The sequence below is a fragment of the Poromitra crassiceps genome (genome assembly GCF_964638095.1).
Source record: "Poromitra crassiceps genome assembly, chromosome: 30".
Classification (NCBI taxonomy): Eukaryota; Metazoa; Chordata; class Actinopteri; order Beryciformes; family Melamphaidae; genus Poromitra; species Poromitra crassiceps.
The window spans coordinates 4,282,254-4,304,460 of NC_139652.1; the positions used below are offsets into that span (position 1 = coordinate 4,282,254).

General features: G+C 48.7%; 1 protein-coding gene across 1 annotated transcript in view; it reads right to left on the reverse strand.

Moving 5' to 3' along the window:
- The window catches only part of LOC310800676 (ankyrin repeat and SOCS box protein 15-like), a gene marked incomplete at both ends in the record, with an annotated part of 37,402 nt that overhangs the window by 11,520 nt on the left and 3,675 nt on the right, over window positions 1-22,207 (reverse strand). Inside the window, 9 exons of the mRNA XM_083663292.1 lie at window positions 1,323-1,426; window positions 7,195-7,291; window positions 7,448-7,597; window positions 8,507-8,660; window positions 10,951-11,476; window positions 11,581-11,752; window positions 14,072-14,317; window positions 17,528-17,695; window positions 19,729-19,860. Coding sequence (XP_083519418.1) covers window positions 1,323-1,426; window positions 7,195-7,291; window positions 7,448-7,597; window positions 8,507-8,660; window positions 10,951-11,476; window positions 11,581-11,752; window positions 14,072-14,317; window positions 17,528-17,695; window positions 19,729-19,860 — 1,749 coding nt within the window. The remainder of the gene's footprint in view (window positions 1-1,322; window positions 1,427-7,194; window positions 7,292-7,447; window positions 7,598-8,506; window positions 8,661-10,950; window positions 11,477-11,580; window positions 11,753-14,071; window positions 14,318-17,527; window positions 17,696-19,728; window positions 19,861-22,207) is intronic.

Sequence of the window (22,207 nt, forward strand, 5' to 3'; positions counted from 1 at the left end):
TGAAAGTAACTTGCCCAACACTGATGGTGACTCATGTGTCATGTGCTACTGTAGCTGGTCGGTTTTGTTCCAGGCTCTCTTCCACTCTTCCAACATGTTGTCATTCCGGCAGCGTAATATATCAGCGCTCTGTCACGCACCTTGTGTCACGCACCTTGTGTCACGCACCTTGTGTCACGCACCTTGTGTCACGCACCTTGTGTCACGCAGCTTGTGTCACGCAGCTTGTGTCACGCACCTTGTGTCACGCACCTTGTGTCACGCACCTTGTGTCACGCACCTTGTGTCACGCAGCTTGTGTCACGCACCTTGTGTCACGCAGCTTGTGTCACGCAGCTTGTGTCACGCACCTTGTGTCACGCAGCTTGTGTCACGCAGCTTGTGTCACGCACCTTGTGTCACGCAGCTTGTGTCACGCACCTTGTGTCACGCAGCTTGTGTCACGCAGCTTGTGTCACGCACCTTGTGTCACGCACCTTGTGTCACGCAGCTTGTGTCACGCACCTTGTGTCACGCAGCTTGTGTCACGCACCTTGTGTCACGCACCTTGTGTCACGCAGCTTGTGTCACGCACCTTGTGTCACGCACCTTGTGTCACGCATCTTGTGTCACGCACCTTGTGTCACGCACCTTGTGTCACGCACCTTGTGTCACGCACCTTGTGTCACACACCTTGTGTCACGTCACGCACCTTGTGTCACGCACCTTGTGTCACGCACCTTGTGTCACGCACCTTGTGCGCTGGAACGCGTCCAGTACCCAAATATGATACATGCACGGACGCACCATTAAACAAGCTCTGCACACCTGGTCGGGGTGAGACAAAGGTCAAGTTACACCTTGGGGTTAACGAGGCTTAGCTTTAGGCTTTGGGGACGGGTCTCTTAGGGTTAGGCACGGGGGGGGGGGGGGTCAGGGGTCACTGACGAGCTCTATAGAATAGGCCCAGGTCAGGTGTTGACTAATCTCTTGAGACAGACTTTCCACTTGCATCGAAAATCTGTCTCTCAGTGAAAAGCCGAATAACAGCGCTCGTAGGGGGCAGGCTCTCATGCTGCACTTTACCCAATCAACATGGAGTGGACGTAACCGAGAGTCAACCGGTGTGTAGTCAAACTTTAGTTTGGACCTTGGGAACATAAGACCCTGGGAACATAAGACCCTGGGAACATAGATACGCTCCCCGTGACGAGACTCACCGTGTTCGATGGCCTCCTCAAGCTATACATGCTCTGTGCTGGGAAGACGAAGGTAAATTAAAAACAATGAAACGTACAGTCTGGTTAAGCTGTGGATGGTGAAGTTGTTTGACTTTGCTCTACCTCCAGGGGGCTCTCCTCTCTGACATGACTCCTGGATGCTCATCTGAACGGCCAAATGCAGAAGAAGATCCTCCTCGTCTGTGTCGTCGGCCGGATCCATAACCCTGACATGATGAAGACACAACTTCAAACAGCTTCACGTCTCTGTGGTTAAGGTTAGTGTTAGTCTCTGTGTGTGCACTAGCAGTTCCGCATCACAACAGGTTGAGTCATATTGATCTATAAAGTGCTTTTGGCAGGACCAGTTTGTCACTAAGTCATCACTCCAAAACTAAAGCCCTAAATGTCCTTGAAACATCCTTAATTTCCCCTTTACATGATTATCCATTAAAAATAACAGCTTACAAAGAGTAAGGTTATTATTATGGGTTTATAAGGGATTTATTCATAGGTTGGTTCACAGAATTAAGGAATTTTTTTCTTTTGCTGTTTGTGCAGGTTTACAGGTTATTGATGAGTTATCAATGGAAAGTTCACGTCTTCCTGAATTATATATTATATATTATCATATTGATTAATTCTATATTATATTAAACTGAGTTCATATACTTCTCTCTTTGAGTACTCTTTTGAGTACTCTTTTGAGCCTCGCCCTCCCAGCTGCTGGCTGCACATAACATGATCTAGTCAGTGAAGCTTATTGGGTCACATGATCCAGTCAGTGAAGCTTATTGAACAGCTGGCGTCACATGATCCAGTCAGTGAAGCTTATTGAACAGCTGGTGTCACATGATCCAGTCAGTGAAGCTTATTGAACAGCTGGCGTCACATGATCCAGTCAGTGAAGCTTATTGTACAGCTGGGGTCACATGATCCAGTCAGTGAAGCTTATTGTACAGCTGGGGTCACATGATCCAGTCAGTGAAGCTTATTGTACAGCTGGGGTCACATGATCCAGTCAGTGAAGCTTATTGAACAGCTGGGGTCACATGATCCAGTCAGTGAAGCTTATTGAACAGCTGGTGTCACATGATCAGTGAAGCTTATTGAACAGCTGGGGTCACATGATCCAGTCAGTGAAGCTTATTGAACAGCTGGGGTCACATGATCCAGTCAGTGAAGCTTATTGAACAGCTGGGGTCACATGATCCAGTCAGTGAAGCTTATTGAACAGCTGGGGTCACATGATCCAGTCAGTGAAGCTTATTGTACAGCTGGGGTCACATGATCCAGTCAGTGAAGCTTATTGAACAGCTGGCATCACATGATCCAGTCAGTGAAGCTTATTGAACAGCTGGGGTCACATGATCTAGTCAGTGAAGCTTATTGTACAGCTGGTGTCACATGATCCAGTCAGTGAAGCTTATTGTACAGCTGGCATCACATGATCCAGTCAGTGAAGCTTATTGTACAGCTGGGGTCACATGATCCAGTCAGTGAAGCTTATTGTACAGCTGGGGTCACATGATCCAGTCAGTGAAGCTTATTGAACAGCTGGGGTCACATGATCCAGTCAGTGAAGCTTATTGAACAGCTGGGGTCACATGATCCAGTCAGTGAAGCTTATTGAACAGCTGGCATCACATGATCTAGTCAGTGAAGCTTATTGAACAGCTGGCATCACATGATCTAGTCAGTGAAGCTTATTGAACAGCTGGGGTCACATGATCCAGTCAGTGAAGCTTATTGTACAGCTGGGGTCACATGATCCAGTCAGTGAAGCTTATTGTACAGCTGGGGTCACATGAATGATCCAGTCAGTAAAGCTTATTGAACAGCTGGCGTCACATGATCCAGTCGGCTACAGCTGGGGGTCACTATGTCGCTCTGGATAGAGTCAGCAAACAATTAAGCGTGAATTGGCAATAGCTGTGAGCATGTACGCACATGCATCCATGTGTTCATGTGTTCATGCATTCTCACACACACCCCCCACCGTGAATTTATGAAATGCAGGATGGCAGGGGCAGGACCCACCCTACTTTGCCTCTGATTGGCTTACCCTGATATTTTACCCTAACCTTAACAATCATCACTCCTCATGCCTAAACACAACCCACTCACGCCTAAACCCAGACCAATCAAAGGCGGTCCTTCCCTGCATTTCGGTCATTCGCCCCACACCAGCAGCCCCTTTTTGCCAATTGGCATGAACACAAACACACGCCTTCACACACGCACTTGACCTCCATGCCGAATTTCAACCTCGTATGAGGTGAAAACTGTGGCCGCCAGAGGGAGCTATAGAGCTACAAATATCTGATCTGAAAAGTCAAAGAATGCAATGTTTTCTCACCTATTTAATATGTCGAAGTCAGAGTGCTGTGACACCGGGCGAAGATACAGCCGAGCCAGTGTTTTGTAACATGGCTGAACTGACTACCCCTACAGTCACCCACCCCACCCCCACACACACACACACACACACACACACACACACACACACACACACACACACACACACACACACACTCCCAGTGCTATTTATAGGTGTCACCGGCTCCAGTGTATTTAGCACACACGCCATTCATTGCACAGCACCTAATGGAGTGTGATGTCACCCTTTTCCACAGCTAATGACAACATAAAGACACAGCTTCTTCTTCTATGAATATTTAGCCAATCGCTGCGGCGGGTGTCGGCATCTTCGCCGCAGTATCAACCTGCTGCCTGCTGAAGCGCCGTTAGACAAGTCAATGAGACCTGCTTAGAAAACGGTGGGGCATGGGTTAAGAAATGACTGGTGTTGGAAAAACAACATTTTCTCACGAGATTATTTTTTCCATCTACGGGAGGTGTTCAGCTCTGAGCTTTGACCTCCGTAGCAGTAGAGCGTTTTCCTACTGAGCTCCCTATCTACCCGCAGCTACCTCATACAGTCAGAGTCAGAGAAGCTTCTGTTGAAATCTTCAAATCTAGACTCAAAACCTATTTATAGTGTGTCAAATTCATGCCCTCTTCCTGGGTTCGGCATGGGACCCAAGGGATCATTCACCATTCATTTTTCCATAGGCGTTTTGAAAAATCAGGAGAATCAGGAGACAGTGACACCATAGAACATTTCACTCAGACCAAAAGAAAATGAAAAGGGAAACTCTTTTTACACGATTTCTTTTTCAAAATGTCTATGGGAAAATTAATGGGGAATAAAATCCTTTAGGTCCCATGCCGAACCCAGAAGAGGGCATTACTTTGGCATCTATTCTCATATGACATACCTTATGGTGCTAGGGTGCACGGCTTGGCACCGTCGGCTGTGCTGCGGTAGACGCTTAATGCTGTTTACTGTAGAGCTGGGGTGTTGATGCGGACACCCTGGCACCCGGTGCTATGGTAGACACTTTAACACCAGTGACCTAGGTTCGACATGGTCTTTCGTGATACATTATTATTATATAATATTATTATACAGTAGACTATGAAATAATGTATACATTATATATTATTATATATATATTATACAGTAGACTATAAAATACAGTATACATTATATTTTATCATTATATATACCGGTAATATATTATTATTATATATATTATACAGTAGACTATAAAATACAGTATACATTATATATTATGATTATTATATTTATTATATATAATATATTATTATTAGATATATTATACAGTAGTTATACAGTATACATTATATTTTATTATTATATATATTATATATTATTATATATATTATACAGTAGACTATAAAATACAGTATACATTATATATTATTATTATATTTATTATATATAATATATTATTATTAGATATACGGTATTATACAGTAGTGTATAAAAGCTAAAAGTCAATCATGCATCTTTTTTATTGTCTATTTTACTCTAAATGGGCGTTATATAAAAATTCAGTACAAATGCTGTACAGATGTTATGAAAGGTGAAAATAACATGTTTTTGTTTTTGTATTTGTATTTAACCAGGCTGTAAACCGCTGTATGTTTAATTATGCTGTGAAGTCTGGCATTTTAACATGGGGTCTAGGGGATGGCCTCGCTTTTGGAGCCAGCCTTAAGTGGCCATTCGAGGAACTGCAGTTTTTAGTACTTCTGCATTACGACCAGCTCAGACTGCCACTTGGGTTTTCAAACGTGCAAAAACACTTAGAAAGTCAAGGGTAGGTGCACCTTGAGCTTTCAGTTGAGGTTAAACTCCACATTGAAAGCCTCAAATCAAACATGAACATTTTCTCATAAAAAAACAGTCTGCAAACACACGTTCATTCAAAAAGACAGTGCACAATTTATTATTTACAAAGGTGAACGAGTCCCAAGTCTGTTTCAATTCTTGAGGCACAAGTCTCAAGTCAAGTCCCAAGTCTAAATGTGGAACAGCAAGTCAAGTACAAGTCATTAAGGATGGTTTCACACTGGGGAGCCGGGACTGTTTCCGAGCACACTTGTCCACAAACTGATCCCAGTTTCGGTTTGTTTGATCAGTGTGAACGTTGCGTTCTGTGCCCGGTCGCCGAAGAGCCAACTGTGACGGGGTCCACTTGAAAAGGTGGTCTGGGGAACGCTTAGGCGTGCCCGGGGACAGAACACTTGCAAATGTGAATGCCAACTTTATGAACCATGTAGACAACACGGGCGAGGATACAGTCCAGGCATAGTTGAAGAAGAAATTTGCAATGTGAAAGCTGACCAGTGGGGGAGAGGGGAGGAGGCCAAGCGTACTTGGGCACAGAATGAAAGCAATCATTCCTAGTGAGAAGCACTGTAAGTCAGAACAAATATATATTCTTTTCTTAAAGATTATTTTTTCTGCATTTTTGCCTTTATTAGACAGGACAGTAGGCAGACAGGAAAGGTGGGGAGAGAGAGAGGGAATGACATGCAGCAAAGGACCTCAGGTCGGATTCGAACCCGTGTCGACCACGCAAAAGACCGAGCCTCCGTGGTACGCGGGTTACCAGGTGAGCCACCACGACGCACAGTCAGAACAAATCATTAATTGAGTATCATTTATAGTATCATTTATTTATCTTTAAGAAAACTAAATATCTAGGACTTTTCAATGCAATGGTTTTAAAAGGATAAAAACTTGGTAAGCGCATTATGAGTTTGATTTTTATGATCAGTTTCAACTTCAATAAATTCAATCATTCTTTGCATACAAATTCAGAATTCTGGAACAAATCTCATCACTCTCAATCTAAGTCATTTACACAAACACAAGATCTCAAGAATTAAGAATCATTGTCAAGTCATCAAAGTAAAAGTCAGAGTCAAGTCCCAAGTCAGCAGAACCCAAGTCCAGTCCAGTCAGGTAGTGTACAGGTCCAGCTCCTGGAACAGTCCAGTCCAGTCAGGTAGTGTACAGGTCCAGCTGCTGGAACAGTCCAGTCCAGTCAGGTAGTGTACAGGTCCAGCTCCTGGAACAGTCCAGTCCAGTCAGGTAGTGTACAGGTCCAGCTCCTGGAACAGTCCAGTCCAGTCAGGTAGTTTACAGGTCCAGCTCCTGGAACAGTCCAGTCCAGTCAGGTAGTGTACAGGTCCAGCTGCTGGAACAGTCCAGTCCAGTCAGGTAGTGTACAGGTCCAGCTCCTGGAACAGTCCAGTCCAGTCAGGTAGTGTACAGGTCCAGCTCCTGGAACAGTCCAGTCCAGTCAGGTAGTGTACAGGTCCAGCTCCTGGAACAGTCCAGTCCAGTCAGGTAGTTTACAGGTCCAGCTCCTGGAACAGTCCAGTCCAGTCAGGTAGTGTACAGGTCCAGCTGCTGGAACAGTCCAGTCCAGTCAGGTAGTGTACAGGTCCAGCTCCTGGAACAGTCCGGTCCAGTCAGGTAGTTTACAGGTCCAGCTCCTGGAACAGTCCAGTCCAGTCAGGTAGTCTACATGTCCAGCTCCTGGAACAGTCCAGTCCAGTCAGGTAGTGTACAGGTCCAGCTCCTGGAACAGTCCAGTCCAGTCAGGTAGTGTACAGGTCCAGCTCCTGGAACAGTCCGGTCCAGTCAGGTAGTTTACAGGTCCAGCTCCTGGAACAGTCCAGTCCAGTCAGGTAGTGTACAGGTCCAGCTCCTGGAACAGTCCAGTCCAGTCAGGTAGTGTACAGGTCCAGCTCCTGGAACAGTCCAGTCCAGTCAGGTAGTTTACAGGTCCAGCTCCTGGAACAGTCCAGTCCAGTCAGGTAGTGTACAGGTCCAGCTCCTGGAACAGTCCAGTCCAGTCAGGTAGTGTACAGGTCCAGCTCCTGGAACAGGAGGTAGCTCTTTAGCCTGGGCGGGAAGATGTGTGAGTTCATGACCTCGGGGTTGTTGAGTCTCTTCAGGGTGAGACGCCTCCGGAGCGCCAGTCTGCACAGCTGTCCCAGGGAGCGAGGGCTGCCTGGAGAGCAGGGTTCACAACTCATTAACTCACACATCAATTATTTTCTGATAAAATATAGAATTAAAGCATTAAACGGAATGATCTAAATGATTTGCAATACCTTCAGCCACGTATGCACATGCATCCACACATCTGTTAGTGTTGCCAGATTGGGCGGTTTTCTGTCAATAGGGCTGTTTTGGGTTGCATTGTGCGGGGGGGAAATGGACTTCTCCGGGTGCATAGAGTCACTGGTTTCCAGAGACCTGCAGTTGCTTGGGTGGTTTTGTGGGCGTTTTGGTCTTTGGGCTGGAAAGCATCAGCTCTAACTGACAACACTGGCATTCATGCATTCTCGCATACAGTACACACCCCACACCCCCCCTGATATTTTACCCTAACCTTAACCAATCATCACTTCTTCAACGGCAGACAATAGCTTAAAGTCCCTGGAAACCAGAAATATATTTTTTTTTTACTTAGCATTTTGAGTTCATCACATCACAGGAACCTATGTTAATAAGCCACCAGCCAAATTTGAACGATGATGAATGTCGCAAAGTATATAAATTTAGGTTTGACAGTCATGGCAAAAGTCATGAGAATCAATTAGATTTTAGAGTGTATTTTCTCCCGCGGACTGTGTCCCGTCTGCAGCAGGTCTCCTAAATTTAATAGTTAGAAGGTTTTTGTGGATTTTGGTTTCCAGGGACTTTAAGACGCAGGGAAGATAGCAATAAGAGGCGTGCAAACGGCAGAGCAAACGATAGCGCCGTACGAAGATAGGGCCCAAAATCACAACATCCAATATAGACAATATATATGCACGGATAGGTTAAGTAGGCATTCGATTGGAATGGACAGTCCAAGCGGTGCACAATGTCAACGTCAGTATCTGACCAGTTGGGGTGAGACAGACAGACTCACCCAGGATGTCACAGATGTCGGGCCACTCCTGCTGCTTCTCCAGTAGGAGCTTGAGCTTGGAGCAGAGGTGGATGTGACTGACGTAGTCCAGGAGGATCCGGACCACGGCCCCGGACAGGTGCATCAGACAGCAGAGACTCATGAACTCACAGAACTGACACACACAGAGGAAGCAAAATCATCATCCTTATTACAAGCATCTTTATTTTGAGTCTCACTTTGCTTCACATTCAGATACTCTCTGAACTCCGAACCCAGAAAAAACAACCTCTGACTTGTTAGAAATTAATTGAAGGGTTGTCCAACTCGGAATTGAAGGTCATAAATTCGGGTATCATTTCAGAGCTCCGGTTTGTCTGATTTGACATCAGTAACAACATCAAACATGGCGGCCTTCATCATTAATGGAGAAATAAATGCTTCTAAAACAACATTAGCTAGCTCGCTCATACATGATGCAGGTGAGGTTTTTTTTTTACAATCTGGACCTTATTTTCTGCTTTTTTTATGATTTTTAACTCACCCTGAAAAGAAATGTTCCAAATCCATCCAGCACAACACAATAACGAGCCCAGCCACAGCCTGAAACAGGGGAAATGCGGGCATGTGCGATGTGTGTATTTACCTACTATAAATAGCTTATTTTCTAACATGCAGCGATTCATATGCTTATTATATCATAGTGACAGCAAGATAATGGCAGCTGTAATTGACCTTGTTGCAGGAAGCTTGTTTGTTTACCCTGTCTGTCTGTCTGCTGTCTGTCTGTCTGTCTGTCTGTCTGTCTGTCTGTCTGTCTGCTGTCTGTCTGTCTGTTTATCTTTTTGTCTGTCTGTCTGTCTGTCTGTCTGTCTGTCTGCTGTCCATCACAAACACTCCCGTTCCTCCGCTCCTCCACATGATCCACAACATGATGTTATTCCAGCTCAAATCAATACGCATGGCCATCGAATTCAACTGCATCGTCCATGATCTCAAAATCAAATAAATAGCAGCTGTTTTGTTTTTGCATGCTAGGTTTAGTAAGCTATTGCTAGCTACTGGGTTTATCTCTGCTCTGTCCCCATTCCAACTCACTTCTATGACTGCAGGTATATTTTAGTTTCTGGCACAATTAATTAATTTCCGTTAACCTTGCTAAACATTTATGGGCCCAATGTAGACGAGCCCAATTCTTTTTAGGAAAGTTTTTGACCTACTCCCTGACACCAATAACTCAAATATAATAATTGGAGGCGACCTAAACTGTTATCTAGACCCATATTTAGACTATCTCCATGCCCGCCCCCAAACATCTCATCAGTGCATATCTTGAACAATTAAATCCAGGAATTTAGTGGATGTTTGAAGGGTTCAACACCCCAATGATAAAGAATACTCATTCTACTCCCACGTCCACAAATCTTACAGCAGAATAGACTACTTCCTAATAGGAAGGGGGAACTTGGCATTGACTTATCTGACATTATATGGGATAGGAGCATGTCCGTGGTACAACTCTGCTCAGTTAATAGACACCAACTGATCCAATTTAAAGTTACTCACCATCTTCACTATTCTAAACATAATTTGCACAGGATTTACCCATCTGTGGTATGGTGTCAGGTGTTGGAGGGCACTCTGTCTCATGTCTTCTGGTTCTGCCCTTCACTGACAAGTTTCTGGGACAAAATATTTGACTGGTACTCTAAGGCCTACAAAATAACCCTTCAGCCGGAGGTAGAAATCGCTATCTTTGGCTGGTCGGAGTTCTCTCGGAACTTTCCTACAGCTGTGCAACAGTCTCTGACACAGGGGGCTATTGTCGCAAAGAAACTAATTCTGCAGGAATGGAAGTCCCCCTCTCCTCCTTCTTTTCAGCCGTGGATGGCGGACATGATCCTCGTTATACGAATGGAGAGACTCAGGTTACCAACTCACTTAGAAATTTTTCAGTTATCTGGGACCCGTTTTTGGCCTACCTTGACGAGGTTAGGGGCGACCGCTGAGACTTGCCCAGCTGGTTTTTCATGGACCCCTTCCGTGGGATCCCATGTACAACATCTCTTAGAAGCACATAGACACCTCTCGTGCCTCGAAGCACCATGTTGTAAAATTGAAATGTTGAAATATTTGAATGTTTTTTTTCTCTCTCCCTGTGTCTGAGTTTGTTTCTTTTTTGATGTTCTGAAAAATGAAAATAACTAAATAAATAAATAAATAATAATTTGAAAAAAATAAGTTAATTAGCACATTGCAGACAGCCCCTAACTTTTAGTTTCTGATTTCTGTGTGGTGCTGAAGGACAGCTCCTTTTATCTTTAAAATAAAAAGTCCTCTATTACTGTTGGATGTGGGCCGCAAACATTTTTTTGATTTTTATGTTGGCCCTGAGTCGGAAAACGTTGGGAACCGCTGATTGTGTGTTATTATTTAGCCAAGATGAGAAAGGGGTTGGTACTCACTGGAATTTTCCCGTCTCCATCGTCCACGGTATCAAATGTGTCGTCATGGTCACAGCAGAAGCATCTCTCCACGTTGTAGCCGTTGTTGAGCAGCAGCCGCATCATGACCTCGTCCTTCAGGCAGTACTGCAGCGCCGTGGGAAACACCGTGTCGCTGACCACCGTGAAGTAACAGTTCACGTCCGCCTTAGCGGCCAGCAGCAGCTTGACCATCTCGTAGCGGCCGGACCGCACGGCCACCAGGAGGCAGTGCAGCGGGTCCAGGTCTGTTTTGGCGCCGGCGTCCAGTAGGACTTTACTGCAGGCCACGTCTCCGTTGGACACGGCGAAGTACAGCGCGCTCCTTCTCATGTCCCGGTAGTTCTCAGAGTTGCGGGTGTCCATGCGGTAGTTGACGTCGAAGCCGTTGTCAAGTAGCAGCTCCAGGCAGCACGTGTGCCCGCCCTCCGCTGCAGAGTGCACAGGGCTCTGACCCGCCTCCTTGATGGTCCTCTTGGCAGTCAGAGGGATCAGCATCTTCACAGCGCTGCAGCAGGAAACACGCGGATGGATAAAGCAAAAAACCCAATTTACACCCTACTAGAAAAAATATATATATACATACAGTATATATATATGGTGGTGACTCACTCGTAGTGTCCTGCGTAGGCTGCCTTGTGGATGGGCAGGTGTCCGTTGATGTTGGGCAGGTTGGGGTTGGCCCCGTTGTCCAGGAGCACCTGGATGCAGGCGGTGCTGCCCGCCCCGGCCGCGTCCAGCAGGACACTCTCCCCATTAAAGGCCTGCGAGTTCACTTTGCTGCCTGACCACCAGGGGGTACGAGAGACACAGAGAGTTTACTTTGCTGCCTGACCACCAGGGGGGAACCAGAGAAACAGAGAGTTTACTTTGCTGCCTGACCACCAGAGGGGAACCAGAGAAACAGAGAGTTCACTTTGCTGCCTGACCACCAGGGGGTACGAGAGACACAGAGTTTACTTTGCTGCCTGGCCACCAGGGGGGAACCAGAGAAACAGAGAGTTTACTTTGCTGCCTGACCACCAGGGGGGAACCAGAGAAACAGAGAGTTTACTTTGCTGCCTGACCACCAGGGGGTACGAGAGACACAGAGTTTACTTTGCTGCCTGACCACCAGTAGGGCCATATGATTTCCGCAAAACGGAAAAAACGGAATCATGGATGGTGACGGAATCATGGAATTTGGTAATAAAAATGGAATCAACTGTAAAACATGGAATATTGCAGAATTTTCCACAATTTGGCTGAAATTGATCAAACGTAGGTCTAATTATCAAAATATATATTTTTATATTAATTTTACATTAATAAAATTATATATATATATATATATAATAAATTGGGGGGGGGGTACCATAGACACAGATTTCACTTTGCTGCCTGACCACCAGGAGGTACCAGAGACACAGAGTTCACTTTGCTGCCTGACCACCAGGGGGTACCAGAGACACAGAGTTCACTTTGCTGCCTGACCACAGAGACCCATTTGGAAAGTCACAGCTGCTCTTACAAAATGATTGCAAACCCGGAGGAGTGGCGTTACATTTACAATGGCAATCTTCACTCAGGTGGAGTGTAACACTAATCAGCTCAATATTCTTATTATAAACAAACATTTGGAAAATCAGAAGATTGGATAGGCCTACAATATTCATATAACGTTTTGCCTCTCAGCCTCATAAAATGTAGGGATTTTAAATACATTATCAAGGTTTCTGATTTTTAAGCAGTGCAGCCGCTTCTATAAGTGACACTGTGTGTTTGTGGGGTGGGTTTGTAGGGGAGATGTTTGCAATGAGAACTAGATTTAGCCTAGGCCCTGCCACCAGCGCTACGGTCTGACTGCTCAGAAACACAGGTGTAGAGAGAGAGAGAGTGCATAATGCACACACGCATGCATGCACACACACACACACACACATTCACACAGGTGCGCACGCACGCACAGTTTAAGAAACGTCTGGAATGCTATGCAGACCGAAACCGGTTTGTACAAGGAAGGAAGTGGACACATTAATGACAAGAACATTAGGGACTACACCAATGTTGATGTTGATAACCCAAAGAAACCGGTTTGTACAAGGAAGTGGACATATTAATGACAAGAACCTTACGGACTACACCAACGTTGATGTTGATAGCCCAAAGCATGACAGCATGGTACCGATTTTAATTTGTGCTAAGCTAACCGCTAAAGCTGTGTTCACACCGAGATATTTATTTTTCGCTCTGTCGCTTGATTCAACTCTTTGGAATCGCTCTGTCGCTCTGTTTAAATCGCTCATCAACAGGCACACGAAATCACGGACATGTGGGGGATATAACGTTACGCAATGTCATGCTGTTTGTCCACTACGAGCCCCCGTCGTTGTTTACAAGCTAAGCCTATCAGCGTGCTCCTAATGCGAGCTCCATACCGGTAGTACAGACTTCACTTCATGTCAGCTGTCAGCCTGTCAATGCGGTTTGTTGCCACACAATAAACCAGCGGTTTGTTCCAAGCCAGTGTGATCCTTGACTCGCTCTCACACGGCAGCCAATCAGCGTTGAACAGCGAGCGACTGATGCCAGCATATTTTCGCTCGAGTTGGGATATTTCATCTCGGGCGACGAGCGTATTTTCCCTCTATCGCTCTGTCTCTGCCGCTCGGACGCCCAGCGATTTTTCTCCTGGGCGAATATACGCTCAATCGCTTGTTTGCATTGACTTTGTATGTAAACTCGATGCCAGCGAAAAACTTTAATAGGTCGGTGTGAACGCAGCTTAACGCTCAAAAACACACATTAATCATTCATGTGTGAATAATGATTAATGGCATAAATCCTGACTGCATTCACCCCTCCCACTCCTGATCGCTTGTGGACACCTCTTGCACCGGTCCCTGAGTGATTTTCAGAGGCGGCCTCTGTGACTACCTACTGTATCAAAGCTGCTTGCAGCTTTAATTTCAATGTTTTAATTTTTGTCAAATGATGGAAAATCAGAAAATTTGAAAAACAACATACAAAATCCCCATTTTCCATTGAGCCAAGAGACTAAATGTTGATATTTTAGAATCGTGTACGATTTTCCAAATGATGATTCAGGGACAATATCGCTCACCGCAATTGAGCAGGATCTCGGCGATGTGTGCGTATCCGTGCTCCGCGGCCACGGCCAGCGGCGTCACGCCCACGATGTCTTTGTGGTTGACGCGTCCGCCGTTCCTCAGCAGCAGCATCAGCACCTCCACGTTGCCCGCCCGCGCGGCCTCGTGCACGGCCGTCCACTTCTTCCTGCACACCTGGTCCACCCAGGCCCCGTGCGCCAGCAGCACATAGGTCATCTCATACAGGCTGGCCCTGACCGCTGTGATGCACACAATGATGGCGGTCATGTCAAGATCCTACAGCAAGTGTCCATCCAATAGAGACACTGCATGTAATAGGCCACGCCCATCACGGGGGAAGAGCTCCGTTCATTTCCACACACCAGCGTCATTTTCCTTGAATTAAACAGAGCTAAAAGCTGCTGTGTGGTGGGGCTGCGCAGAAAACAAATGTAAAAAATCGGCAGTTAAAGTTTTTTTGTACTCCTGAGCAAAACAAGGAAGCCATTGAGAATTGGCAAGAAGAAAAATGTGGATCTAGCTGTCAAGAAGTAAGTTGGAGTGTTCATCTTCCGTATATACGATCTTTTGGTGCAACACGCAACCATGCACGTGACATAGGAGAACGCCAGGATTGGACAGGAGTTTGTGTTTTCCCCCGTCTTGGGCGTGGTTTCTGAATGATGACGCGTTACGCAGTGTCTCTATAGGAAATATGTGATAATTGGGTCAAATATAATAGAACACACGGATTGTTGTTCATGTGAATCAGTCCATCCTGCCCGCCATGCATGACATCGCTCTACAGAGGGCAGTGTTGTTGTAATGACAACCCTGAACCATAGAGGTCAGCATCGGACCAGAAATTACACACAGACAGACCCTTTAATTAATAGATTTAAAGCAAGACACAGAACAGTATCAGACACGGTGAATTCAACCAAGCATCATGTACTCAACCTGTCAGCCTGTCTCCTCAGGGGAAACGTTTTGGTTCGTGCATTCAAACGCTATAACGCGCCAGATGATTTATTACACAGAACCATTATGTGAAGTTATCCTTGGAAACTCTTTGGAAAGGGGCAGGCACTTTCGGAAAATACCTGGCAGGTGGTGATTGGATGAACGATCTGTCTATCACCGTCTATCACGGCCAATCTGGGAACCCATCAGTTAAACCAAAAAAAAAAAAATCTCTATCCTCTGGGGGCAGCAGCCCCGTTTCAATGTGGTGCAACAGGAAGTCAAGAGGCTCCATCGGCAGCAGAAGAAAATCCCTTTCCGCTCCCTGCAAGCTCTGCCATTGGCTCCAACCGACCGGCTCTGCCCATTTATGGATTTCCTTTCCGTTGCCTCCGTGTCGCTCTCAAATCCGTCCGTCGCTATGAAACAACAATAACAACTCTTGCTACACGCTGAAAACGGTACGTTTTGACTACACACACTGGTCACGTCCGCTCCATCTTGATCGGGTAAAGCGTGAGCCTGCACCCTGCCAGCCTGCACCCTGCGAGCCTGCACCCTGCCTGCCTGCACCCTGCCAGCCTGCACCCTGCACCCTGTGAGCCTGCACCCTGCCAGCCTGCACCCTGCCAGCCTGCACCCTGCGAGCCTGCACCCTGCCAGCCTGCACCCTGCACCCTGCCAGCCTGCACCCTGTGAGCCTGCACCCTGCACCCTGCCAGCCTGCACCCTGTGAGCCTGCACCCTGCACCCTGCCAGCCTGCACCCTGCCAGCCTGCACCCTGTGAGCCTGCACCCTGTGAGCCTGCACCCTGCACCCTGCCAGCCTGCACCCTGCACCCTGTGAGCCTGCACCCTGCCAGCCTGCACCCTGCCAGCCTGCACCCTGCACCCTGTGAGCCTGCACCCTGCCAGCCTGCACCCTGCCAGCCTGCACCCTGCGAGCCTGCACCCTGCCTGCCTGCACCCTGCCAGCCTGCACCCTGCACCCTGTGAGCCTGCACCCTGCCAGCCTGCACCCTGCCAGCCTGCACCCTGCACCCTGCCAGCCTGCACCCTGCGAGCCTGCACCCTGCCAGCCTGCACCCTGCACCCTGCACCCTGCACCCTGCACCCTGCCAGCCTGCACCCTGTGAGCCTGCACCCTGCACCCTGCCAGCCTGCACCCTGTGAGCCTGCACCCTGCACCCTGCCAGCCTGCACCCTGTGAGCCTGCACCCTGCACCCTGCCAGCCTGCACCCTGCACCCTGTGAGCCTGCACCCTGCCACCCTGCACCCTGTGAGCCTGCACCCTGCCAGCCTGCACCCTGCCAGCCTGCACCCTGCACCCTGTGAGCCTGCACCCTGCCAGCCTGCACCCTGCACCCTGCCAGCCTGCACCCTGTGAGCCTGCACCCTGCCAGCCTGCACCCTGCACCCTGCCAGCCTGCACCCTGTGAGCCTGCACCCTGTGAGCCTGCACCCTGCCAGCCTGCACCCTGCACCCTGTGAGCCTGCACCCTGCCAGCCTGCACCCTGCCAGCCTGCACCCTGTGAGCCTGCACCCTGCCAGCCTGCACCCTGCCTGCCTGCACCCTGCCAGCCTGCACCCTGCCTGCCTGCACCCTGCACCCTGTGAGCCTGCACCCTGCCAGCCTGCACCCTGTGAGCCTGCACCCTGCCAGCCTGCACCCTGCCAGCCTGCACCCTGCCAGCCTGCACCCTGCACCCTGCCAGCCTGCACCCTGCCAGCCTGCACCCTGCCAGCCTGCACCCTGCCTGCCTGCACCCTGCCAGCCTGCACCCTGTGAGCGCTGTTGCACTGCTTTTCACTGCTTTTCACTGAGCTTGCCGACAGATTTTTGATGCAAGTGGAAAGTCTGTCTGGAGAGATTAATCACAGGTTAACTTCAACCATTTAAGACCTTCTCCTCCTTCCTCGGCCGCTGTTTGGTCCAAACGCATATCTGGCAGCATGGCCAGACGGATTTCTCGTGTGCTTGTGATCTGCCTCCCAAGGTTAGTCAGATGCTGCACAGAGTTTTGTTGTTTTAAAATAATCAATATACCGTATTAGTTCCTTCTTGGTAGTCGACAATACTCTACTCTACAGTGTTGTAGTCGAGTCGGGTCAGATTTGAGTCTAGACACATTTTCAGGGCTCCTGACCTGACTGGCACTTGAGCACTGATGACTCAGACTTGATTTGAACATTCGTGCATTTGGACTCAGAAGTTGGAGACAAGGACTTTGACTTGTTAATTGATAAAGACTGTTTTTTTGGTTTTTGGTCATTTGTATTCTTATTTATTTATTCTTATTCAATTTTTGTGCAAGGGCAGGCACATGTGTTCCACCCTACGAGTGGATTCACACTCATGTTCAATAACTCTGGACTCAGACTTGAGCATGGACTCGGACTTGGCGTCGAGATATAGTGAGTGACTTGACTGTACAACAACAGAGGTGATATTTGGACTGGAACCCTCCACCCTGGCAGGGTTAGTGCCTTGCTCAGGGGTCTCACCCAGCAGCAGTGGAGACTCGTTCCTGGTGTTGGTGTTGATCGGTGAGGCTCCGTGTGCCAAGAGACTTTTCACGTTCTCCACTAGGCCGGCTCTCGCCGCCAGCGTGAGCGGCGTCTCCCCACCCATCGTGGTGCGCTCCTCCAGGCTAATGAGGCCGCTCGCTGCCACTGCAACACAAAACAAAACCATAAACAAAACAATAGCACAGTAGGTCCTGCGTCACATCCGCTGGGGAAGCTATTAAAGCAGTCCTGCCATGTGGTTAGTCTGTATGGATGCGAGACTGGTGCTGAAAGTGGTGTTGGAGGACCAGTAGTAGGAGGTGCTCTTCCCATGGTCTCATGAATAATCTCCCCAATGCCCCAGGGCGGAGACAGGGACTCTGTCCTGTGAGTGAGCACCGTTCTTCAGATGAGATGTTAAACCGAAGTCCGGACTCTTCTGTCGTCATTAAAGATCCCAGCGGCACTGGGTAAGAGTAGGGGTATTAGCCCTGGTGCCCTGGGGGGTGTAACCATGGTGCCCTGGGGGGTATAAAAGGTAGACAGGGACACGCACATCCAAAGGTTGGCCACACTGGGCCTGGGTGCTGGATCAAAAAGGATACTCACAGTGAAAAAATAATGGTCCGCACACCAGAGGAGCTCCCGTTAGGTTTCTTTATTTAATAATTATGCACACAGCGTGACGTTTCGGGCCACACTGGCCCTTCCTCAAGACGGTCTTGAGGAAGGGCCAGTGTGGCCCGAAACGTCACGCTGTGTGCATAATTATTAAATAAAGAAACCTAACGGGAGCTCCTCTGGTGTGCGGACCATTATTTTTTCGCCCTGGGGGGTATAACCACGGTGCCCTGGAGGGTATAACCCAAGTGCCCTGGTGGGTGTAACCCCGGTGCCCTGGGGGGTGTAACCCCGGTGCCCTGGGGGGTGTAACCCCGGTGCCCTGGTTAAATTTCCACACAGGCCTTCCTTCCATCATGGCTACCTATCATCCCTCGATATCTAATTTGCACAGTCGGTCCTGAACTCTCCACTGAGAGCTGATGTGTGGCGAGCGTTCTGCTGCAAACTGGCTGCCATGCATCACCCAGGTGGGTAGAGTCCCCCAACCGGCCCCCGATATGTGAAGCACTTGGAGTACTAGAGGAGCGCTACAGTATATAAATATAGTCAATTCATATAAAACACGTCAAGCTCGCTGTGCAGCGTGCCTGGAGGTTGTATCTGACGGACAGCTCTCAGTTGTTGTTGTTGCTGTTGTCTGACATCTAGTTCAGCTGAATGGGTGGAGAGTGGGAGGGGTGAACCACATCATGCTTATTTTAGGGTGGAGGGTTGTTGACATCTCAGTGAACTTCCTAACCTGATATTCAGACTGAATGGTTCCCACTCCATTCAGCCTGAGATTTCCGCTTTCCACGCCTGTGTCACTTTCAATCCAAGTCCGTTACGCAATCACAAGATCCAAGGTCAAGACTTTAGAAATCTTTTATTTTTTTTAATCTTTTTTTTCCTGATTTTTTATCCCATTTTTATCCCCCGTTAGTGCAAATTTTAATTCATTTATCCTGGTTGCTACTCCACCCTCTGCCGATCTGGGGAGAGCCGAAACTGGCTCCATGCTTCCTCCAAGACATGGGCAGTTAGCCAGCCGCTTCTTTTCACCTGACAGGGGAAGCTTCACCGGTAGGACATAGCACGTGGGAGGTTCACGCTATTCCAACCAGTTCCCCTCCCTCCGAACAGGCGCCCCGAACGACCAGAGGAGGAACCACATTAGCAACCAGGATATTGCATGTTTTGGTGAAGGGGTTCCTATATGAAGGAAACCCCCAGGGGGCACGGGGAGAACATGCAAACTCCACACAGAAAGGCCCTTTTTTGATGACCCCACCCGGGCGGTGGGGCACTCGAGGACATGCGGACGGGCACGCATTCCTTCAGCGCTCACAACGTCCCAGGTGGGAATCGAACCCAGGACCTTCTAGCTGTGAGGCGACAGCGCTTACCACTGTGCCACCATGCCCCCTCTTTAGAAATCTTTTCAAGTCATCAAAGTACAAGTCAGAGTCAAGTCCCAAGTCACCAGAACCCAAGTCAAGTCAAGTCAAGTCATCAAGTCAAGTCTCAAGCTGAACTGTAACTGTTGCGTCCAGGTCATGTGACTCAAGTCCAGGTCATGTGATGCTAACACTCACGGCGCAGCACGGTCTCCAGGACCTCCAGGACGGGCTGGGAGGCGGCTCGGTGGAGCGGGAGCCAGCCACGCGCGTCCGACTCGCAGAACGCAAAGGAGTGCCTGAGCATCCCTCTGAGCACCGCCGCCTTCCCTGCACAGACACACAGGCGTTACCACGGCAACACACCACATAGCTGCCACCACCAGACCCACAGGCGTTACCACGGCAACACACCGCATAGCTGCAACCACCAGACACACAGGCGTTACCACGGCAACACACCGCATAGCTGCAACCACCAGACACACAGGCGTTACCACGGCAACACACCACATAGCTGCCACCACCAGACCCACAGGCGTTACCACGGCAACACACCACATAGCTGCCACCACCAGACACACAGGCGTTACCACGGCAACACACCACATAGCTGCCACCACCAGACACACAGGCATTACCACGGCAACACACCACATAGCTGCAACCACCAGACACACCACATAGCTGCAACCACCAGACACACAGGCGTTACCACGGCAACACACCACATAGCTGCCACCACCAGACACACAGGCGTTACCATGGCAACACACCACATAGCTGCAACCACCAGACACACAGGCGTTACCATGGCAACACACCGCATAGCTGCCACCACCAGACACACAGGCGTTACCACGGCAACACACCACATAGCTGCAACCACCAGACCCACAGGCGTTACCACGGCAACACACCACATAGCTGCAACCACCAGACACACAGGTGTTACCACGGCAACACACCAAATAGCTGCAACCACCAGACACACAGGTGTTACCACGGCAACACACCACATAGCTGCCACCACCAGACACACAGGCGTTACCATGGCAACACACCACATAGCTGCAACCACCAGACACACAGGCGTTACCATGGCAACACACCGCATAGCTGCCACCACCAGACACACAGGCGTTACCACGGCAACACACCACATAGCTGCAACCACCAGACCCACAGGCGTTACCACGGCAACACACCACATAGCTGCAACCACCAGACACACAGGCGTTACCACGGCAACACACCACATAGCTGCAACCACCAGACACACAGGTGTTACCACGGCAACACACCACATAGCTGCAACCACCAGACACACAGGCGTTACCACGGCAACACACCACATAGCTGCCACCACCAGACACACAGGCGTAACCACGGCAACACACCGCATAGCTGCAACCACCAGACACACAGGCGTTACCACGGCAACACACCACATAGCTGCCACCACCAGACACACAGGCGTTACCACGGCAACACACCACATAGCTGCCACCACCAGACACACAGGCGTTACCACGGCAACACACCACATAGCTGCCACCACCAGACCCACAGGCGTTACCACGGCAACACACCACATAGCTGCAACCACCAGACCCACATGCGTTACCACGGCAACACACCACATAGCTGCAACCACCAGACACACAGGCGTTACCACGGAAACACACCACATAGCTGCAACCACCAGACACACAGGCGTTACCACGGCAACACACTACATAGCTGCAACCACCAGACACACAGGCGTTACCACGGAAACACACCACATAGCTGCAACCACCAGACACACAGGCGTTACCACGGAAACACACCACATAGCTGCAACCACCAGACACACAGGCGTTACCACGGCAACAAACATAGCTGCAACTCAACTTTAATTGCCAACTATTTAGATTATCCACAGGTGGGGGTAAAAGTATCAAAATGCTCAGATTCCAGCTTCTTAAATCAATGTGAATATGTTCTGGTTTCTTAGTAAACTGAATATCTTTGGGTTTTGGACAAAACAAGAGATTTGAGGACAGTTGAGAAATGAATGGACAGATTAATGGACAATAAAAAGCATAGTTAGTTGCATTCAGAGACTGAGCAGCTTAATGTCCAGGCGATGTGTGAGTCAGCTGTCTCTTAATGTCCAGGCCATGTGTGACTCAGCTGTCTCTTAATGTCCAGGCCATGTGTGACTCCAGCTGTCTCTTAATGTCCAGGCCATGTGTGACTCAGCTGTCTCTTAATGTCCAGGCGATGTGTGACTCAGCTGTCTCTTATGTCCAGGCCATGTGTGACTCAGCTGTCTCTTAATGTCCAGGCCATGTGTGACTCCAGCTGTCTCTTAATGTCCAGGCCATGTGTGACTCAGCTGTCTCTTAATGTCCAGGTGATATGTGACTCAGCTGTCTCTTAATGTCCAGGCCATGTGTGACTCAGCTGTCTCTTAATGTCCAGGCCATGTGTGACTCAGCTGTCTCTTAATGTCCAGGCCATGTGTGACTCCAGCTGTCTCTTAATGTCCAGGCCATGTGTGACTCAGCTGTCTCTTAATGTCCAGGCCATGTGTGACTCCAGCTGTCTCTTAATGTCCAGGCCATGTGTGACTCCAGCTGTCTCTTAATGTCCAGGCCATGTGTGACTCCAGCTGTCTCTTAATGTCCAG